The sequence below is a fragment of the Podarcis vaucheri genome (genome assembly GCF_965113315.1).
Source record: "Podarcis vaucheri genome assembly, chromosome: 3".
In the NCBI taxonomy this organism is placed as follows: Eukaryota; Metazoa; Chordata; class Lepidosauria; order Squamata; family Lacertidae; genus Podarcis; species Podarcis vaucheri.
The window spans coordinates 121431066-121453702 of NC_138761.1; the positions used below are offsets into that span (position 1 = coordinate 121431066).

General features: G+C 46.9%; 1 protein-coding gene and 1 long non-coding RNA gene across 3 annotated transcripts in view; one reads left to right on the forward strand and one right to left on the reverse strand.

The window, feature by feature from the left end:
- The window catches only part of LOC309528848, a 352451-nt gene extending 332663 nt beyond the window's left edge, over nt 1-19788 (reverse strand). Inside the window, exon 1 of one of the 2 annotated variants that reach the window (XR_014217914.1) lies at nt 19720-19788. This is a non-coding gene — a long non-coding RNA (uncharacterized lncRNA). The remainder of the gene's footprint in view (nt 1-19719) is intronic. The other variant, XR_014217915.1, reaches the window with a different exon arrangement.
- On the forward strand, nt 2245-7945 carry LOC309530021 (uncharacterized protein). Its single transcript, XM_082218488.1, has 2 exons — nt 2245-2836; nt 6201-7945. The coding sequence occupies exons 1-2, from the start codon at nt 2449-2451 to the stop codon at nt 6773-6775; spliced, it is 963 nt and encodes a 320-aa protein (XP_082074614.1). The 5' UTR covers nt 2245-2448; the 3' UTR covers nt 6776-7945.
- Nucleotides 19789-22637: the final 2849 nt, after the last annotated feature.

Here is a 22637-nt window from a genome sequence, read left to right on the forward strand (position 1 = left end):
CAGTCACCTGCCACCTCTTCTCAGTCTGTCCCCCTCAACTGGTCAGGCCTCAGGGCGTCTGCAATCTTTGGTTTCAAGCCTGGCGGGTGATCCAGCTGCTTTGGCTCGCTTTGCTTCTGAAGTAGATGGCCTGATCCAACGCTGTAGCGCCGGGCCTAGCCAGCAACCAGCGGTGACCACTGCGGCTGCAGTTTCTTCAGCTTCTGATTCCGCATCTAGCGATGAAAATGATTTGCCCATGTCTGGTGTTTTGTTTTCTGATTCTCAGTTTTCTCGGAATGTGGGCTCAGCCCCTGCATCTAGTCACACGCAGGAGGGCAGAACCCCTTCTCGGCGCGCAACCGGGAGGGGGCGACGGGAAAAGGCCCCTTCTAGGCGTGGGGGGTCTTCTAGGCCAGGGTCAGCTTTGCAACCCTTACCTGGTACCTCTGTGGGTTCTGATCAGTCACCTGCCACCTCTTCTCAGTCTGTCCCCCTCAACTGGTCAGGCCTCAGGGCGTCTGCAATCTTTGGTTTCAAGCCTGGCGGGTGATCCAGCTGCTTTGGCTCGCTTTGCTTCTGAAGTAGATGGCCTGATCCAACGCTGTAGCGCCGGGCCTAGCCAGCAACCAGCGGTGACCACTGCGGCTGCAGTTTCTTCAGCTTCTGATTCCGCATCTAGCGATGAAAATGATTTGCCCATGTCTGGTGTTTTGTTTTCTGATTCTCAGTTTTCTCGGAATGTGGGCTCAGCCCCTGCATCTAGTCACACGCAGGAGGGCAGAACCCCTTCTCGGCGCGCAACCGGGAGGGGGCGACGGGAAAAGGCCCCTTCTAGGCGTGGGGGGTCTTCTAGGCCAGGGTCAGCTTTGCAACCCTTACCTGGTACCTCTGTGGGTTCTGATCAGTCACCTGCCACCTCTTCTCAGTCTGTCCCCCTCAACTGGTCAGGCCTCAGGGCGTCTGCAATCTTTGGTTTCAAGCCTGGCGGGTGATCCAGCTGCTTTGGCTCGCTTTGCTTCTGAAGTAGATGGCCTGATCCAACGCTGTAGCGCCGGGCCTAGCCAGCAACCAGCGGTGACCACTGCGGCTGCAGTTTCTTCAGCTTCTGATTCCGCATCTAGCGATGAAAATGATTTGCCCATGTCTGGTGTTTTGTTTTCTGATTCTCAGTTTTCTCGGAATGTGGGCTCAGCCCCTGCATCTAGTCACACGCAGGAGGGCAGAACCCCTTCTCGGCGCGCAACCGGGAGGGGGCGACGGGAAAAGGCCCCTTCTAGGCGTGGGGGGTCTTCTAGGCCAGGGTCAGCTTTGCAACCCTTACCTGGTACCTCTGTGGGTTCTGATCAGTCACCTGCCACCTCTTCTCAGTCTGTCCCCCTCAACTGGTCAGGCCTCAGGGCGTCTGCAATCTTTGGTTTCAAGCCTGGCGGGTGATCCAGCTGCTTTGGCTCGCTTTGCTTCTGAAGTAGATGGCCTGATCCAACGCTGTAGCGCCGGGCCTAGCCAGCAACCAGCGGTGACCACTGCGGCTGCAGTTTCTTCAGCTTCTGATTCCGCATCTAGCGATGAAAATGATTTGCCCATGTCTGGTGTTTTGTTTTCTGATTCTCAGTTTTCTCGGAATGTGGGCTCAGCCCCTGCATCTAGTCACACGCAGGAGGGCAGAACCCCTTCTCGGCGCGCAACCGGGAGGGGGCGACGGGAAAAGGCCCCTTCTAGGCGTGGGGGGTCTTCTAGGCCAGGGTCAGCTTTGCAACCCTTACCTGGTACCTCTGTGGGTTCTGATCAGTCACCTGCCACCTCTTCTCAGTCTGTCCCCCTCAACTGGTCAGGCCTCAGGGCGTCTGCAATCTTTGGTTTCAAGCCTGGCGGGTGATCCAGCTGCTTTGGCTCGCTTTGCTTCTGAAGTAGATGGCCTGATCCAACGCTGTAGCGCCGGGCCTAGCCAGCAACCAGCGGTGACCACTGCGGCTGCAGTTTCTTCAGCTTCTGATTCCGCATCTAGCGATGAAAATGATTTGCCCATGTCTGGTGTTTTGTTTTCTGATTCTCAGTTTTCTCGGAATGTGGGCTCAGCCCCTGCATCTAGTCACACGCAGGAGGGCAGAACCCCTTCTCGGCGCGCAACCGGGAGGGGGCGACGGGAAAAGGCCCCTTCTAGGCGTGGGGGGTCTTCTAGGCCAGGGTCAGCTTTGCAACCCTTACCTGGTACCTCTGTGGGTTCTGATCAGTCACCTGCCACCTCTTCTCAGTCTGTCCCCCTCAACTGGTCAGGCCTCAGGGCGTCTGCAATCTTTGGTTTCAAGCCTGGCGGGTGATCCAGCTGCTTTGGCTCGCTTTGCTTCTGAAGTAGATGGCCTGATCCAACGCTGTAGCGCCGGGCCTAGCCAGCAACCAGCGGTGACCACTGCGGCTGCAGTTTCTTCAGCTTCTGATTCCGCATCTAGCGATGAAAATGATTTGCCCATGTCTGGTGTTTTGTTTTCTGATTCTCAGTTTTCTCGGAATGTGGGCTCAGCCCCTGCATCTAGTCACACGCAGGAGGGCAGAACCCCTTCTCGGCGCGCAACCGGGAGGGGGCGACGGGAAAAGGCCCCTTCTAGGCGTGGGGGGTCTTCTAGGCCAGGGTCAGCTTTGCAACCCTTACCTGGTACCTCTGTGGGTTCTGATCAGTCACCTGCCACCTCTTCTCAGTCTGTCCCAGGCGCAGCACTTCAGGGTCCAGCGTCAGAGTCTTCTGAGGACGACAGCCTACCTGTGCCAGCCAAGTCCTCTTCGGGCGGCACACGCCGCCGCAAGAAGTCTTCCAGAAAGCGTGCGAAGAGAGGGCGGAGGGACACCTCTTCATCGTCAGGTACATCTTCGGAGACTTCAGAGTCTGAGTCAGAGGCCTCCTCAGAATTTTATTGGGGTCTGGGAGAATCGGCCTCTCGTTTCCCCAAATGGGTTTGGGAGCGGAGGGCCAACTCCCATCGAGCAAAATATGGGGCCACTCAGGAATACTTAAATGGGGTGTTGTTACCTGATATTAAGAAGTCGACTAATTCGGCTAGGGATGTGATCCCAGGGTGTCACCTTTCAAAGAAGTTGAGAACTAGGATATTGAATGGTCGCTATGTTGACATGTTCAAACTGAGCCCTCCAGTAGACAGTTCGCAGGCCCAAGAGAAGTCAGTTCTATCCTCTAAGAAACGGGCTGCTGATTCTAAAGTGGATAGAACTTTCGACCGCTGGTTGGATTGTTTCCAGGTTTTTGCCGGGATCGTTTCAGCATGTTATCCCAAAAGAGCGGTTCATTTAATTGTCTACCAGTCTATCGTACGTAAGGCGTTCGAAATGGCTGGTCAGAATGCTGCCTTTGATTATGATGAGAATTTCAGAAGAAGGGCAGCAAAAATTCCCACGGCCCGATGGGATCGGAGGGAGTTGGATGTATGGACCACTTATGTGGCCCCTCAGTTTGAAAAAAAGACCCCTGAACCTCAAAAGCCAAAAACAGGAGGTTTTAAAAAGCGCTTGTATTGCTGGGATTACAGTAAAGGCTCTTGCCAGCGACAATCATGTAGGTTTCCTCACGTCTGCGAAAAATGTGGTGGCAACCACCCGGGCTACACTTGCTTTGGCAGCCGCCGGCCCTTTCGTGGGGGAAAGGGGGGGTCACAAGCAGCAGCTGGCGCTTCTAAGTGAGGCGGATATGGTTTTAGCTTATACGCCGGTACGGCTTCCAGAATTGGTTCATTGGTTGCAGTTTTACCCTAACCGTGAGGCAGCTGCTTATTTACAGGAAGGCTTTTCTTCTGGTTTTAGGATCCCGGTAGCTACGGTCCCCGTAGCACGGAATCCGGTTAATCAGCAGTCAGTTAGGGAAAGGCATGAAGTGGCACGTAAAAAGATTGCGAAAGAAATTGCCTTACGTCGTATGGCAGGCCCCTTCCTGGCTCTTCCTTTCGCTAATCTACATCTCTCCCCCTTGGGAATTGTTCCGAAGAAAGCCCCCGGGGAATTTCACCTTATTCATAACTTATCACACCCCAAGGGTTCGTCAGTAAATGACGCTATCCCCCCGGAGCTTTGTTCGGTAAAATATGCTACTCTTGATCATGCGATCAAGATGATCAGAAAATTTGGGACAGGTGCCCTGCTGGCGAAATGCGACATTGAGTCTGCTTTTCGTTTGTTGCCAATTAATCCTCAGGATTTCTGGCTTTTAGGGTTCCAGTTGAAGGGGCATTTTATTTTGATAAAGCCATGCCCATGGGCTGCTCAATTTCATGCGCAGCTTTCGAGTGCTTTAGTACTTTTCTCGACTGGGCCTTGCGTTTTAAAACCGGCCTGGCTGGGGTGACCCATTTTTTGGATGACTTTTTACTGGCCTCGGCGAGGGACACGGGTGACTGCCTGGCCCTGCTTCAGGCTTTCACATCTCTTACGGAAGAGTTGGGTGTCCCATTGGCATCGGATAAAACCGAGGGACCTTCCACTCAATTGACTTATTTAGGTATCCAGTTGGATACAGTTGCATCTACATCTCGCTTACCTGAGGCCAAATTGGTTAATTTGCGAAGGATAATAGAGGAGTTGCTCCCATTACGTAAGGTGACATTGCGTCAGTTGCAGTCCTTATTAGGCCACCTTAATTTTGCATGCAGGGTGGTGGCTCCAGGTCGCCCATTCTGTGCGCGCCTGGCCAGGCTTACGGCCGGCTTGCGTGCCCCTCATCATCGGGTGAGGCTGTCACCTGGTGTAAAGGCGGATTTGCAGTTATGGCTTGAATTCTTGAATGAATTCAATGGGGTGTCATTATGGCAGGACACTTTGAACCTCCATAATGACTTCCAAGTGCATTCTGATGCAGCAGGCTCTCTGGGTTTTGGGCTATACTGGAAAGGTCATTGGTGCGCATTGCCCTGGCCGCCATCGTGGCAAGGGGAGCCTATTACGCGGGACTTAACTTTTCTTGAGTTCTTTCCCATTGCAGTGGCAGTGCACCTGTGGGTCAAGGAATTCAAGGACCATCGAGTTTGTTTCTGGTCCGATAACCAGGCCGTTGTGAACGTGTTGGCAAAACAGTCGTCCCGTTCAGCCAGGGTATCGGCCCTTCTCAGGGCTTTTGTTTTGCATTGCCTGCGCTTTAACATTGTGTTTTCAGCTCGATTCATCCCTGGCGTTTCTAATGAAATCGCTGATGCTCTGTCCCGTTTTCAGATGGAGCGGTTCAGGTCCCTTGCTCCAGAGGCGAATCTGCTGCCAGAAAATTTCCCGGATCATCTCTGGAACCTTGGCAGCAATTAGTCTTACAGGGAGTAGCCGCGTCCATTTCACCTTCCACTCTGCGCTCATATAATCGAGCTTGGACTGACTTTTTAAAATTTTGTCGTCAGTCTTTGTCTATGGAGATTGTGTCATCTCCTTCTACTTCACAAGTGCTGCAGTATTTGGCGCACCTTTTCCAATTGGGTCGAGCAGCCAGGACGCTCAGGATCCAAGCAGCGGCCATCTCCTTTTTCTGTAAAGCCTTCTTTAATAAGGATCCTTGCGCCAAATTTGTTGTGCGCAGGGCTCTGGAAGGTTGGGGGAGGCTTGGAGCTCGACCCCCTTTGGTAAGAAAGCCTATAACTTTTGATTTGCTTACCAGCATGCGCTCGAAGTTGAGGAGCATCTGCTGGTCCAGATATGAAGCGCGGCTTTTTTCAGCCGCTTTTTCTTTGGCCTTTTTTGGTGCCCTGAGGGTAGGTGAGGTGGTATTGGAGGTCATCCGTGGCAGAGAGTCTAGGGGTTTGCTTTTGCAGGACGTAACTCTATCTCCTTCGGAGGTGGTCCTATCTATCCGGAATTCAAAGACAGACCAGTTAGGCAGGGGTGCTACTCTTAGGCTTCCCGCCACTGGGGGTAAAGGTCCTTGCCCGGTTAAGGATACCTCCAAATATTTGAACCTTAGGCCTCAGGGGCAGGGTCCCTTCTTTATTCACGAGAATGGTGCCCCATTGGCCAGGCATCAATATGCCAAGGTGATGCGCAAAGTGATTGCAGCTTGCGGTTTAACGGCAGCAGATTACGCCCCTCATTCTTTCCGCATTGGTGCTGCCACTTCGGCAGCTCATTGGGGTTTGTCTGTAGAAAGAATTAAGAACATGGGTCGTTGGAAGTCTAATGCGTTTCGCGGCTATGTACATAGCCGTCGTTGATTGCTTGTACTTACATTTGCTTGTCTTTCTTAGGTGTGGCGGCTGTTCGCATTTGGATGGTGGGCCACAGCATTGTCCACTGGGCCAGCATCAGAGCGAAGGAGTCTGGACTTGGACCCAATCTTGGCCTGCCTCATCACGTGCAGGTGTCCTGGCTGACCAGACATGGAATGCTGTGGGCCGAATTGCTTCCCCTTGTTCGGAAGCACGTGAGGTTTGAAGGGCCCCCTTCAGCTATTGTGCTCCAGTTGGGGGAAAACAATCTGCCCGCCACAGACTGTTGTTCTTTACGCTTTACAATTCAAAAGGACTTAGTTGAATTGGCAGAGTTTTTACCGGGTGTGAAAGTTTTTTGGTCCCAGTTGCTGCAGAGGCGCACCTGGCGTGGCAGTCGCTGTCCAGCTGCCACTGAAGGAGCCAGAAAGCGCGTTAATAAGGTGGCAATGAAAACAGTCATTGCTCATGGTGGTTCCATGATTGTGCACCCTAATATCACCTTCAAGGAGGCCGTCCTTTTCAGGGACGATGGTGTGCATCTTTCCCCGTTGGGAAATGACACATGGTTAAATTCTGTTGCGTTGGGTTTGAAGGTGGGGTTGCAGCTGTGAGTGGTTGGCGGCGAGCTTGAGTGCTCGGTGGCGGTTAGGCATTGGTTTATGGTTTGGTTGGTTGAGGGGCATGGATTGGCTGTGCCTGCCCCTCTAATGCTGCTGCTGCAAGGGATTCCGTTAAAGGAATTGGGGGCTAACTCTTGCTTGTCCACTCTGTCAAGGGGGCTCGGGCCATAGCAATGAGCTCCTGGTTGCACTTGGGGTGAGGGCAGGTTCCCTGCTCCGCGTAACCCCCAAGTGTATTCCCCCATTCTGACTTCCGCATCGTGCGGAATGTCAGACTGTCCCCCATGGTGGGGGCAGATAGTCGCAACCAATGCCTACGCAACCACTCACAAATTTGTATTATAATAAAGTTGTGGCCAAAATTATGCCAAAAATCTTAAACAAAAACTTCTGTGTGATGTGTGAGTTATTGGGGTGGACCTGGGGACCTCGACACGCAAAGCGTGTTCTCCTTTATGGAGAGCACGTGTTGCGGTGGGGGCTGCCAGGACACTCCAAAGTTGGGGGGCGGGCTAATTGATTGTTGGCCACTGATACGATTGGGGCTTCCCTTGTTGTTGGGAAGAAGTTAATGTTGCCATTTTTTGATTGACAGCCAGAAATAGTAAAACTCCTTGCACGAGGCTAGAGCTTCCTCTTTTCGCCCGTGCATCAGATTGCCCGTCCCTCCCTCCCTAGAATAGGGTTGTTCGCTTTGACCTTGCTATGCCTGTCATGGGGTCGTCTGCTTTGGAGCAGGGGCCTGGTAGGAATTTTGTCCATCTGGCTGATTGGCTGGGGCCATTTGGTTTTTGCCTACTGCGTAGCAAATCGTCACAACTTGTAAGGTTCGCGGTTAGGCATTGGTTTATGGTTTGGTTGGTTGAGGGGCATGGATTGGCTGTGCCTGCCCCTCTAATGCTGCTGCTGCAAGGGATTCCGTTAAAGGAATTGGGGGCTAACTATTGCTTGTCCACTCTGTCAAGGGGGCTCGGGCCATAGCAATGAGCTCCTGGTTGCACTTGGGGTGAGGGCAGGTTCCCTGCTCCGCGTAACCCCCAAGTGTATTCCCCCATTCTGACTTCCGCATCGTGCGGAATGTCAGACTGTCCCCCATGGTGGGGGCAGATAGTCGCAACCAATGCCTACGCAACCACTCACAAATTTGTATTATAATAAAGTTGTGGCCAAAATTATGCCAAAAATCTTAAACAAAAACTTCTGTGTGATGTGTGAGTTATTGGGGTGGACCTGGGGACCTCGACACGCAAAGATCCACTCCTAAACAGAATGCAACAATTGTAGAGATAGTAGTGGGACTGACTTGCATATGCTACTGAACGAAACCAGATTTGGGAGGAAACAACATACAATTTGGAGAGGAACAGTGAGCATTTACTTCTCTTGTTTTTCTCTCTTTCCCCTGTATCTTTTGTTTTCTGTAACAAAACAGATTTGTAACGCGGCATCTCTTCTATTGATTAGAAAAAGCATTTTGATTCTAGTTTTCAAAGTCATGCAGAACCAGGCATTACTAGAGCTCCTTCATCCCGGAGAAATGTTATGCTGCTAAGAGCTTGTTTTAGAAACAAGAGTATAACTGCTTCATGAAATGTAGCCAGATATCAAATTAGGGATTCCCATATGGTGCACTTGTATTATTGCTTGGCTGGAGGAACAAATGCAAATGCGGGTGATAAAAAGGGCCATGATGGGATGTGGAACAGGAAATGCAGTGGAAATACTGACTTCAGAATTTAACTTTCCTGCTGGGCAGGCATTGCAAACTAATACACCCTCTAGGACGCGAATGATGTGGCTTTGCCTTTTGCACTGGGTGTGTTCTGGGTCTGGGGGAGGTGGTGAAGCCTTAATGTTTCTTTTTTTTATTTTTATTTTTATTAAATTTGCTTAGCAACATAACATTATTATATATATTCTATAAAACAAAGGATACAGAACAAAATTCATTCAAACTACAATGCCTAACTAAATAACATTAATATATATGTGAAATATACTCAGAGTCGCAAAGTGACTCTTTATTCAGCTCATAGTGGTGAGGAGGAATGAATGAATGTCCCCTCAGAGTATCTGCTTTATATACATTATTTACACAATGGGCTGCACATGATTGGCTAATTCCGTAATTCTACTGTAAACCAATCAGGTTGTGTATTCACTTATATCTGGAGCATGATTGGGTGGTTCCTGCCAACCAATCATACTGCTGCATTGTTCTAGGACCAATCAGACTGCTGCATTCTGAATCCTATTGTTCTAGGACCAATCAGACTGCTGCATTTTGGATCCTATTGTTCTAGGACCAATCAGACTGCTGCAGTTTGGATCCTATTCAACTCAGTACATAACAATATGGTTTCTGAAAAAGAAGGCTTACATAACAAAATCAATTCAAAATACCATCCGGTTTACTCCCCCCCTCCTTCCCCACTCCAGCCCTCCCCGCCCCCAGTCAGGCCTTTCTTCTTCATATCTTTATCCATATACACAGTCTGTTCATTCGAGCTTGTATGTTAGGGTTGGCTTCCCCTCTTTCTATCCTGTTCCTGTAAAATGCCCATAAGCCTTAATGTTTCAAAAGGAAATGTGTACCCAACACTAAAATGAACTGCATATTTTGGTATTTAATTTTTAAGTGGATTTGTTCAGGCCCCCTTTCCACCTTCTTTAATAAAACATCTGTAAGAATTACCAGAACATTTCATGCAGACTGAATTTCACAGTGTTACATGGAAATGGTTATGCTAGAAGGGTCTCTGTGTTAAACCCATGGGAGGCAAAGAGTGCATCCTCTCCCCTTTTGTGTTGAATTACCATTACCTGGTGGGCATGAAGTTCTTTTGTTTTTTTTTAAATGAGTATTGAAATGCTCCATTCGATTCCGCAAATCTCTGAGGCGCAGACCATCTTAATGGATCCAGTCTAACACCCACCAGGAAAAGACGTGACCATGACAGCAAAGTATACGAACCCTTCCAGACTAACCATCTCCTCAACTCAGTTGTTGTTGTTTAGTCATTTAGTCGTGTCTGACTCTTTGTGACCCCCTGGACCAGAGCACGCCAGGCACTCCTGTCTTCCACTGCCTCCCACAGTTTGGCCAAACTCATGCTGGTAGCTTCGAGAACACTGTCCAACCATCTCGTCCTCTGTCGTCCCCTTCTCCTTGTGCCCTCCATCTTCCCCAACATCAGGTTCCTTTCCGGGGAGTCTTCTCTTCTCATGAGGTGGCCAAAGTATTGGAGCCTCAGCTTCACGATCTGTCCTTCCAGTGAGCACTCAGGGCTGATTTCCTTCAGAATGGAGAGGTTTGTTCTTCTTGCAGTCCATGGGACTCTCAAGAGTCTCCTCCAGCACCAGAATTCAAAAGCACCAATTCTTTGGCGACCAGCCTTCTTTATGGTCCAGCTCTCACTTCCATCCATCACTGCTGGGAAAACAAATGCCCAATCATTGCCCACTTTATACAGGCCAGCGATGTATTGAGACAGCCCTATGGCTTTAATGGTGGTTGATAAGTGCCAGGCTAGTCCTTGGCGTGGCTGTGCCCTGAGGTTCTCAGATAGCACCCTTGGACCACCTCCACCAGATGTGCTGCTGTCAAGTGGGTTGATGTGGTATCAGCTGATTGACAGCAATAAGACCCAAACACTCCTGCTCTAAATCATGATATCCTGTTTCATAAGAAGGTCTGTATCATCAAAGTTACCAGCCACTCTTAAAGGATTAGGCCACTTCTGGCTTCTGAGGCACCTAGTGGTAATAAATACAGCCACTGAAAAAATGGCGACACATGAAAAGAAAATAAGGGACCCAAAAAAGGAAAAGAGTGAAACATAATTTGATTTTAAAATAAAATAAAATTAACAAATGTTTTTTTCTGGTCTTTTTCTGTGCAAATGCACTAATAACTGAGGAAAAAACTTGCCTTCATGCAATGTCACTCTTGATGTTAAGCATATGAAAAATCTGTATCGGCTAACAAAAAAAGTTATCAAACATATCTGTTAATGACTTCAATTTGCAGCTGTGAGCTGAGTGTGTGTGCCACAGTTTGATCCAATGCACATAAAATGATGATGATGATGATGATGATGATGATGATAATAATAATAATAATAATAATAATAATAATAATAATTTATACCCCACTCATCTGGCTGGGTTTCCCCAGCCACTCTGGGCAGCTTCCAACAGAACATTAAAATACAGTAACCTATTAAACATTAAAAACTTCCCTAAACATGGCTGCCTTCAGATGTCTGAAGTCTGGTGGTTGTTTTTCTTTTTGACATCCAGTGGGAGGGCGTTCCACAGGGTGGGCGCCACTACCAAGAAGGCCCTCTGCCTGGTTCCCTGTAACTTGGCTTCTCGAAGGGAGGGAACCGCCAGAAGGCCCTCGGCGCTAGACCTCAGTGTCCGGGCTGAACGATGGGGGTGGAGACGCTCCTTCAGGTATACTGGACAGAGGCCGTTTAGGGCTTTAAAGGTCAGCACTAACACTTTTAATTGTGCTTGGAAACATACTGGGAGCCAGTGTAGGTCTTTCAAGACCGGTGTTATAAGCTGTGAAACTTTTTGAATGCCCCCAAATTGACAAGTGTCTAAATTAGAGGGCCCTTTGAGCTTGAGCTCCTGGGCTAGATGGCCTGTCCAGCCCTCGCCCCCACTTTGGTCCTTCTTCCATCAGAATTATTGCCTAAATTGAGCCTCTAGAGAGAGGTTTCAGCATTTTCCAGGAGCTTTGAGGTTTACAAAGCACAAAAAAAATCCCCAAACCAAGGAACATGATCAGTAACTGTGGAATATACATTACATACTTCCCAAGTGCCCCGGAAAAGATGGGACATAAAAAATGGGACACTGTAGCTACCATTTTGGGTGCTCTCACATGGTGCTCTCACCCTGAAAAAGCACTTTTGTGAGTCATGATCTTGTGCAGTGCCCAAAATGTGTGTTTTGGGGCATCGCGTGAGATCTCCCCCTCCCCAAAATCTGTTTTTTTCAGGTTGAGAGTGTAGCGTGGGTCATGTGACTCATCCAGGAACGCGTCCCTAATTTGCATTCCGGTTTTGGTGCTCAAAAAGTTGGACAGCATGCCATTGACAGTCAGAAAAGCATATAGTCCGGAAAACATGAAGTATCAAATGTTTCTAGCTCCTAAACAACAAGCACCATGCTTTTCACTTGCTCTACTTAGCATTTAGCAGCCTTTGGTGGAAGCATAATTGTAACTGTCTGACTCCGATAGGGAAATTGTCTATTGCCCTTCCTTGCCTAACAAAAGGATGCATTGATCATATAAAATGTAATTGCATTGGCAACTGCTGTTACCACAATTGATTATATTGACTGCTTTGCCTGTCTATTTTCTCACTTTGTTGTACTTTCGTTGCCTATTTCTTTTCCTATATTTTTAAGGATTCTTTCCTTTTTTTCAAAAATAGCTGGGTCATTTGTCCAGTATTTAATGCCTGGAATGCCAGGGTCCATTCTTGCAACTGCTAATTCAGTTTACAAAACTTTGATTGGTTCTATGTTGTGTTGGCTTCTTACCAGAACAGATTGATTTGTTTAAAAGATGTTGCAATTGTGCCCGCCATTCTCTGTGGCAGGACCCTTCAGTAATATTAACTAAACCCCCACTTTGAACTTCATCATGGAATATCATGCTTGATTCAATATCATATCGCACACAGTACCCTAAATTCGTATTTAATCTTATGTTACTTATTTATTTCTAATGTGCCTCACTGATCCCATCTGCTCCTGAAGGTTGCGGAAACTTCTAAAATGGATTTGTGGAGGACATGGGAGTGGGGCTCACGGGAAGAGAAGGCCTCATTGCACAGGTGGAGGTCCCCTGTGACTTTTTTGGATACAACCTATTTCTTTCATAAGGTTTAATATATTTAAAAACAAAAACTTAAAATTTCCTCTATGATCAGGGCTTTTTTCCAGCTGGAACTCACCAGAACTCCATTCTGGCACCTCTCAGGTAAGCACTATGCTATCGCCATTCTAAGAGAAAGAGGAAGGTGTTTGTGATGAGTCCCCGCAACTTTTTTTTCTAGAAAAATAGCACTGCCTATGATTATTTATTTCATAAAATAAACACAGTTATATATTTATTTCATACACCACTTGAGTGTAACCCCGCCCACCAGAGCACACTTTTAAAAGGAGGTTTTTATTTTAATAAATTCTAGCACCTTGAGTTGAATGGATAAGCATGTGCGGAGTTTATGTTGTCCAAGAGAAGCAAAGCTTCCTTTGTTTTGATTTTTAAGGAGGACCTAAGGATAAAGTGCTGGGACGCGGGTAGTGCAGTGGTCTAAACCACAGAGCCTAGGGCTTCCCAATCAGAAGGTCGGCGGTTCGAATCCCCGCGACGGGGTGAGCTCCCGTTGCTCGGTCCCTGCTCCTGCCAACCTAGCAGTTTGAAAGCACGTCAAAGTGCAAGTAGATAAATAGGTACCGCTCTGGCGGGAAGGTAAATGGAGTTTCCGTGTGCTGCTTTGGTTTGCCAGAAGCGGCTTAGTTATGCTGGCCACATGGCCCGGAAGCTGTCTGCGGACAAACGCCGGCTCCCTCGGCCTATAGAGCTAGATGAGCGTGCAACCCCAGAGTCGGTCACGACTAGACCTAATGGTCAGGGGTCCCTTTACATTACCTTTACATCAGGCACAGATCCCTGGCAGCTGAGGCGTGGTGGCAGGTGCATTGATCTAGTGGGCAGATGGATAGAGACAGTGGGCAGTAAAGCGAGATGAGCTCCGCAACCCCAGAGTCATCTGCGACTGGACTTAATGGTCAGGGGTCCCTTTATATTTACCTTTTAAGGATAAAGTGGTCTGATCAGGAACTGGCTGTCTTTTGTTTGCTGCAATGCCCAAGACGCAGCCCAGAAACTATAGGAGCCAATTCCTTGGGGACATGGTTGCTTAGCCACTTCCTGCCCTAAAGCATTTGAAGAGGCCAAAGTTGATGGATATTGTCATTCAAATAGGTAGCTTTGTTGGTCTGATGCAGTTGAAATAAATAAATAAAAAAATAAAATAAAATAATTGTCCAGTAGCACCTTAGAGACCAACTAAGTTTGTTCTGGGTATAAGTTTTTGTGTGCATGCACACTTCTTCAGATCTGAAGGAAGGAAGGAAAGAAAGAAAGAAAGAAAGAAAGAAAGAAAGACCATTAAAAACAGGGATCTGGTCAGCAAAAAGAGAGGGGGCAGCGGGCAAAAGCAAGCACTTACATTTTAAAAAATGTATCTTATCCCTCAGTGACTCTGCTCCTGTGAGGCTATTGCTGCAGCTCCCTCCCTTCCCCATATACCCTCTTTCTTTAATGTAAAATATAAGCTGTTAATTTCTCCTTTGAGAATTTCCCAAGTACGACATGGTGCAAGGGGCCAAAGATGTCGTGCCTTGGATGTAAGAATCCTCTTCCGCTTGTTTGTTTGTTTTTGAAACAAAACAGAGCCCCGAAGTGCCTGCTCTCAGTCTTTGCTGATCACTTGCTAATAATGGCTGGGCTCTATCCTAATGTCATTACACTTCCAAGCAATGATTGATTGTGCCATAGCATGTTTTTGAAACCTAATTACTGTCTCTGTTGTCTCTGAACTCATTAATCTTCTGGCCTGTAAATAAGTAAAATTGACAAAATAACTGAATTTCTTTAATGATGAGCTCCGGTTATCTCTGTACCTGCTGCTTTAGGTTAAACTTTTTTACTGCTTGGGAAGCAGCAGTCCTCTTCCCTGTACAGTAAACGATTCCCTGCCACTAGGTTCATTTAAATGAGCATCTCTACGCATGGCATTGCTACCTGTAATTCCCCCCCCCCCAGGCGTTATCTCTGCTGGACCAATTTAACCAACACCGTCCAGAGAAATTCCAGGTAATTTTTATGTGTGGCCATTGCTCCAGAGGGTTGTGTGGGGAAATTATGAAGAGCTATACAGACAGGACGCAGGTGGCACTGTGGTCTAAACCACAGAGCCTAGGACTTGCCAATCAGAAGGTCGGCGGTTCGAATCCCCGGGACGGGGTGAGCTCCCGTTGCTCAGACCCAGCTCCTGCCAACCTAGCAGTTCGAAAGCACACTAGTGCAAGTAGATAAATAGGTACCGCTCCGGTGGGAAGGTAAACGGCATTTCCGTGCGCTGCTTTGGTTTTCCGTGCGCTGCTTTTGGTTTGGTTTGATAGGGTTTATTCCAACACATGTTGGGTGCTTCTTGCATAAACCATGAAGCAAATGTGTCGTTCAATATGCAGACACATATTGTGAGTGCACCCAACATGAGTCTTAACACAGCACTGCATAGTTTCATTAAAAGGTTAATTTCTCCTATTATATGCTGCTTTTTTGCAAAAATATAATGCATTTCTGTACATTGTTTTTTACTAATACACACATTTTAGCATACTTTCCCTTCATATATGCTTTATGATAAACATATTTTCATCACAAAGACTGAACGAAGTGCGAATGTTAGGAACTAGCCGGGTTTCAGTTTGTGGATTGGTTCAGGAAGGCCAATTTGGGTAGATTCGCACGAATATTTCTTGAAATAAAAAGCAGCGTACAAGTTAAATAAATGGGAAAAAAGAGGGGGAAAAGCCAACTGAATGAATTTCTCCCCCAACCCTAGTTTGATGCCTTCCAACCTTTTGTTGGAAGCTGCCCAGAATATTATTATTATTATTATTATTATTATTATTATTATTATTATTATTATTCTGTTCTGGGCTCACCAACTATCTAGATAGGATGGGAGCTATGAACTCTGTTGCTGGGAGGAATCTATGGATAACAATATGGCTGGGCTGACCAGAAGTTGGAGGCGTTTGAGCCAGAAGAGCTTCACATGTATATGTGCCAAATGACCTCAGCCCTCACAGCAAGTCAGCCAGTCCTTTCACTAATAGTTGGTTAGCATCCATTTGTCTCAGGAGACAATGGAAGAGCGTCCCGTGTCGTCAGGGGCAAAGTTCAACCATTGGAGAGTTACAGTGCCTGCTATGGCCCATAGAGACCCTTACGGGAGAGACATGTTTTGTTGCAGCTGGGGCAGATGAAGGCATCTGCAAATGCGCCATGGCGTTTCTTCTCTCTGTGCTCCTCCCAGTGGTCATTCCTCCTCTGCTGGCGATACCTGACCTGACTGTCTGTCTCCAGGCACTGCGGTCGTCTGCAAGGGATTCCCACACGGCTGATGTGGGCAGCCTTCCTGTCACGCTTGCAGACTGCTAGTTAAAACAGACTGGGAATCACAGGATATCCAGCGACCAAACACCCCTGGGAATGAATATCTGCAAAAGATTTCCTGTGTCATTTAATGCTTCTGCTAGAGATCCTGCCACTGATTTTCTAGGGAGTGCCACTGATGCCTTGCATCTGGCTCCCTCAGAGACAGTGGATGAGGGAACAAAAACCACCGAGTGCTTAACATGCTGAAAGCCTGCTGCAGAATATAGTGGCCTGGCTGCTAGCAGGAGGTTATTCCAATCAGTGCTGCACATTTATAAAAAAAAATTATTGAAATTATGAATTACATTGTGTTTTTTCTTTCTGTTTTTAAAAACGAAACATACAAAACTTGTCTCTTTCATATGCTGTGAGGCCAGGTGCGATGTGGCAGGTGAGCCACCCTCCCAGGTAGAACATGATCCCTGGGAATGATATGCGGCTGTTGCTCTGCTGATTCCAATGGGGACTTTGCAGCAGCACCTCAGATCTGGCAGCATGGCAGAAATGGCTGCGCCAAGCAATGGCACATAGAGGAGATGGGCTGACTTTCTGTTTGTTTGTTTTCGGAAGGATGATGAACTTGGCTGGGTCTTGAGCCCCACAACTGAAGCATTTGAGACAACGCAAAGAGCAAAATAAGGATCCCCTGCTTCATTCCCTTGCCCCTTCCTTTTAAGTGATCTTCTAAAATACAAGCATTTGTGCTTGGAGACAATTACACTCTACTTCATTTCCTACTTTGCAAAGCAGGGCTATGAACTCAAAAAGGCTAATTGCACATTGTTTTTAAGAATTAGTCTGATAATTCATCATACTGTAATTAAACTAATTAGGACACTATTCTTTTTTCCAGCCGCCTTAATTAGGCCTTCAACTTGGCAGGGTGCCTGTGGGACCCAAATGTTGCAATTTGTAATACGATTCAACGTCTTTGATAACAAATGACTATATTTGGCTGCTTTTGAGTTAATAAGATTTATATATTAATCTAGTTATACTTTGTTCCTTTGGCGTTCCCAGAGTCCTCCAGGGTTGGGGGTAGGGATTGTGTGTGGTTTTCATGATCCGACTGCAAAATTCCTTCAGTATGAGCTAAAATTGCTGGAAAATTTTCAGCATCCAGTTGAGGCTCTCATCTTCCCTTCCGAGCCCCGCCTGCTCTTCGGCAGCCTGTAATGCATCTTTTAATCTGGCAAGTGGCTCTTAAAATAGCTCCTTCGCATATGAAAGGCAGCCTGGAACTTTGTGCAGTTCAAGATTTGCTTCGAGGGTGTTCTGTTTCAAGGTTTTACGGATTGCTTGCTTTTGGGGGCACTGTTGTACCAGGCAGAGACTTCTTGACAGTGTGAACTATGACTGATGGATTTCAGTTGCGTAATTTTTGATCTCCACTCCCCATCAAATCGTCATTTTACAAAAAGCTTGGCAGAGAAATATCAAGGAGGAGACAAATCCTTTGCAGCAGAGAAGTGGTGGACTTTTCCTGGTGTTGGGTTTGTCAGTGCTGAAGTCTCCCCTGCCCTTTGACAGCCTAATTAAGTGATAATTACCTAAATGAATAAACGTTGATGGTTGTGATAAACATCCACATTTCCTTAATCTATTCCCCTCCCCCTAAATTGCTAAAGGAAATTTGGCTTTAATGAGAATATGTGTCAGTTTTTACAAAGCATTATGAATCTCGTGTTTTGAGAGTTTAGATGAGCCCTCTCCTTTTCTTTCTCTATTCCTCTCCCACAACTCACTCTCTCTCTCTCTCTCTCTCTCTCTCTCTCTCTCTCTCTCTCTCTCTTGGCGAATGGAGTAACCAACATATAAAGGCAGATGATGGACAAAAAATCTGTTTCTTTTAGTGTCGCTACCTTCTGCAACATCTGGTTTGTTTCTTTGCTTTTCACATCCTGCAGATGTTGCTGAGCATATGAAAAATACTGACGGGAAAATGTTTTAGCCAAGAAGCAGTTCCAGCAAAAGAGTATTCTTTTAACTCACCAGAAGCCTAATAAACAGAGACTTCTAGTTTCATTGCAACTAAAGATTAGACCAATTAAGTGAAAGGGGTCAGGGGCCCTCTAAAAATGTCAGGATTAATCGGCTGAGAATGAAATGAAAATGTGAAGCATTCTTGGAAAACTGTAGGATAAAAGCATACAATGGATATGATCCATCCAATGCGAAGTACTGCAAAATTCCTTTGATTTCAGTTGCAGAGGTAATCAAGTCTCTAAATTTGACTGGTTGGTGCTGTTAACAAGACGTGGTTCACACATGCATGTAAGTAATTTGATTTCGCTACACTGGATGAATGGAAGCTGAAGGTGTAAAACATGAGGAGATAATGAAAGCTCGATCCAGTGTTTGATCTGAGGTGGCCTATTCAACGTTGCTGTTGCTGTTAGAATTGTTGTTGTTGTTGTTGTTCAGTCTCACACTGTGGTGAATGTCCTAGTGCAGGGCTTCCACAGATGTGGCTAATTAGGTGAATCCTTCTTCTTCTTCTTCTTCTTCTTCTTCTTCTTCTTCTTCTTCTTCTTCTTCTTCTTCATGGAACAACAGAACAGCAAAAACAAAATAAAGTTGGTTTAAACCACCAAATATCCTCATAGCAAACTAATTTGAAAGTTGCCAGAAACAATATATTTCAGCCACCGAATGCCTAGCTAGACAGGAATGTTTAAAAATTCCACCTAAATGCTAAAAATGAGGGATAGATATGAGGGGATCAGTAGGGGGCCATTACTGAGAAGGCCCTGTTGTGGGTCAGCGCCAGCAGGCCAGCACCCAGCAGCAGAACCTCTCCTATGAAACGCAGAGCATTTATCACTCCTTGGGACTCATCCAGCCCATTGTCTCCTCCTAAATTTCACTAACCTTGATGGGTAGAGACTGAGAGGGCACATAGTTTGCCTCATAGTGTCCTGTCCATTTCATCAGGCTTCAAGAGCCGAAACTGATCCGGCTGTAAGTAGCTGATGCTCCAGGAACCTCTAATAGATCTGACCTAATTGGGGCATCAATTTCAGCAGGGATTAGCATGATTTTGCTCTCAAAATGCTATGGAAATCTCTCGTGGTAGACCATAGAGTGGTCTGGTGTCAATTGATACCACACGGGTGTGAACCAGTTAATTTACGACTTACGTGCAAGTCATCCCTTGATTTTGCACTCAGCACCGCATGATAAGCACTGCTAAACATCAGCACTACTAAGACACTGGCAGTCTACATCACTGTCGGTGTGCTTCTTATGACATTATCTGCTTTGTGCACAGCTGGGGATCAGCGTAACCTCACTGTGCTAAAAGCTGAAACTTGAAAAGCAGGTTTTCAGAGAGTTACATTCCCAGGGAGATGATATACAACACAACAACAACAACAATAGCAACTCCAAGCAAAGGCTTAAGAAGAAGAAAGCACTGGCATACTTGTGCTAGTTGTTTGTCAAGGATCCACTGCTCCTGACGTTCCGCTGGACCACTTTGCCCAGCAAGCCGTGCCATCCTTGGAAGTGCTAAGGGGCTGTTAAAATATATCTTGGCACGGAAGATGAAAACAGATTTGGGGAACCTGCAGACCACCAGATGTTTCTAGATTCCAACTCCCTGTCCGTTGGCCATGCCAGCTAGTAACTTATGGGAGTTGGAGTTCAACAACATTTGGTTCCCCACCCCTAGGACTTGCCGATCAGAAGGTCGGTGGTTTGAATCCCTGCGACGGGGTGAGCTCCCGTTGCTCGGTCCCTGCTCCAGCAGTTCGAAAGCACCTCAAAGTGCAAGTAGATAAATAGGTACTACTCCAGCGGGAAGGTAAACAGTGTTTCCGTGCGCTGCTCTGGTTCGCCAGAAGCGGCTTAGTCATGCTGGCCACATGACCCGGAAGCTGTACACCGGCTCCCTCGACCAATAAAGCGAGATGAGCACTGCAACCCCAGAGTCGGTCACGACTGGACCTAATGGTCAGGAGTCCCTTTACCTTTAGCTTTATGGATGCTACTATGTAAGACAGCATATTCACCTGCCATTTAATGTTTGAATCTAACAGAAGTAGGATTCCTGATGGATTTGTGGAGGGTTTTTGCCCTCTCATCTGGGGGTCTTCCAATAGAGACCCCCAGTGGTCAGGGAGACTGCCAGGCAACAGGGTGGTCAAAACAGCAGCAACATCAGATGCAAACTGCCTGAGCCAATTTGATGTTCAGTGGGAAATGGCAATGTCCCACCCTTGATGGCAGTACTCTAACTGTCCCCCCTGTCTGGCCTGGTGTTGTACTAAGTACCTGGATGAACTCAGCTGAGTTAGGTGAAGTCCACCCAGATTAACATCTCTATTGGTGTCCACCCCCATCGTTCTGCCCGGACACTGAGGTCCAGCACCGAGGGCCTTCTGGCAGTTCCCTCACTGCGAGAAGCCAAGTTACAGAGAACCAGGCAGAGGGCCTTCTCGGTAGTGGCACCCACCCTGTGGAACGCCCTCCCACCAGATGTCAAAGAGAATAACAACTACCAGGCTTTTAGAAGACATCTGAAGGCAGCCCTGTTTAGGGAAGCTTTTAATGTTTGATGTATTATAGTATTTTAATATTCTTTTGGAAGCCGCCCAGAGTGGCTGGGGAAGCCCAGCCAGATGGGCGGGGTATAAATAATAAATTATTATTATTATTATTATTATTATTATTATTAGAATGGTTAGGGAGGAATTCTATAGCAATATTTGCTAGGATGGGAAAGGTTGCTTTCCTGATGCAACAAGCCTCTGCCTTCTTAAACTTCCATGTTCCCCTTTCCAACTTAGCTGAATCCAGTGGCAAAAGAAATTAATAATAATAATAATAATAATAATAATAATAATAATAATAATAATTTATTTTTTGTACCCCACCCATCTGGCTGGGTTTCCCCAGCCACTCTGGGCGGCTTCCAACAAAGTATTAAAATATAATAGTCCTTCCCTAAACAGGGCTGCCTTCAGATGTCTTCTAAAAGTCTGGTAGATGTTTTTTCCTTTGACATCTGGTGGGAGGGTGTTCCACAGGACGGGAGCCACTACCGAGAAGGCCCTCTGCCTGGTTCCCTGTAACTTGGCTTCTCGCAATGAGGGAACTGCCAGAAGGCCCTCGGAGCTGGACCTCAGTGTCCGGGCTAAACAATGAGGGTGGAGACGCTCCTTCAGGTATACTGGACCAAGGCTGTTTAGGGCTTTAAAGGTCAGCACCAACACTTTGAATTGTGCTCGGAAACATACTGGGAGCCATTGTAGGTCTTTCAAGACCGGTGTTATGTGGTCTTGGCAGCTGCTCCCAGTCACCGTCTAGCTGCCGCATTCTGCATTAGTTGTAGTTTCTGAGTCACCTTCAAAGGTAGAGCACTTCGCAGTAGTCCAAGCAGATTAGGTCATGTTTTGACAATGTAAATGTTTTAAGTTTTTGTATCAAATTAGTATATATTTTGGGATGCAGGTGGCGCTGTGGGTTAAACCACAGAGCTTATGACTTGCCGATCAGAAGGTCGGTAGTTCGAATCCCCACGAAGGGGTGTGCTCCCGTTGCTTGGTCCCAGCTCCTGCCAAACTAGCAGTTCGAAAGAACGTCAAAAGTGCAAATAGATAAATAGGTCCCGCTCCAGCGGGAAGGTAAACGGCGTTTCCGTGTTCTGCTCGGTTCACCAGAAGCGGCTTAGTCCTGCTGGCCACATGACCTGGAAGCTGTATGCCAGCTCCCTCGGCCAATAAAGCGAGATGAGAGCCGCAACCCCAGAGTCAGTCAGGACTGAACCTAATGGTCAGGGGTCCCCTTTACCCTTTACCTAGCATATATTTTATTGAATGACATTGTATACATTGCAGCAGCCTTTGGCTATAAGCAATAAACTTGACTGACTGACAGTAGTCCAAGCGGGAGAAAAAGGGGCATTTGGGAATTAGTGGCCAGGACTGGGAGAGGGAACTTAGGCGCTACTATTCCTGTTCTGCTTGGTCCTGTGACCTGGCATCCTAACATAAGTTAAACTAGTAAAATGGGTGGTGTAACTCAAACACTATTTTAGAGGCTTGTTTTTTTCTTTGCCACTCCTGTATGGACTTTGGATCTGGTGTACTTATGTTGGTTTAATTTACTCCAGGCTTGCTTAATGGCAGCTTCTTCTGTCATGGGATGTGACCAAAGTTAGTTCTGTCCTACGTCTATGCCATTTTTTAAAGGGGGCAATTCTTGTCCATTTTATTGTCCATTGCCCTGAGATGACTGTGTAGAAGGAGATGAATACATTGTTGTTGTTGTTTCCTTAAAAATCTGCACAGATTTTTAAATAAAGTACAGTGGTACCTTGGGTTACATACACTTCAGGTTACAGACTCCGCTAACCCAGAAATAGTGCTTCAGGTTAAGAACTTTGCTTCAGCATGAGAACAGAAATTGTGCTCCGGTGGCGCAGCAGCAGGCCCCATTAGCTAAAGTGGTGCTTCAGGTTAAGAACAGTTTCAGGTTAAGTATGGACCTCCGGAACCAATTAAGTACTTAACCTGAGGTACCACTGTATGTCTGAGGCGATCCAAGGGCTGTCTGTTGCACTTTTAAATAAAGTAATTTCAGCTGCTGGTG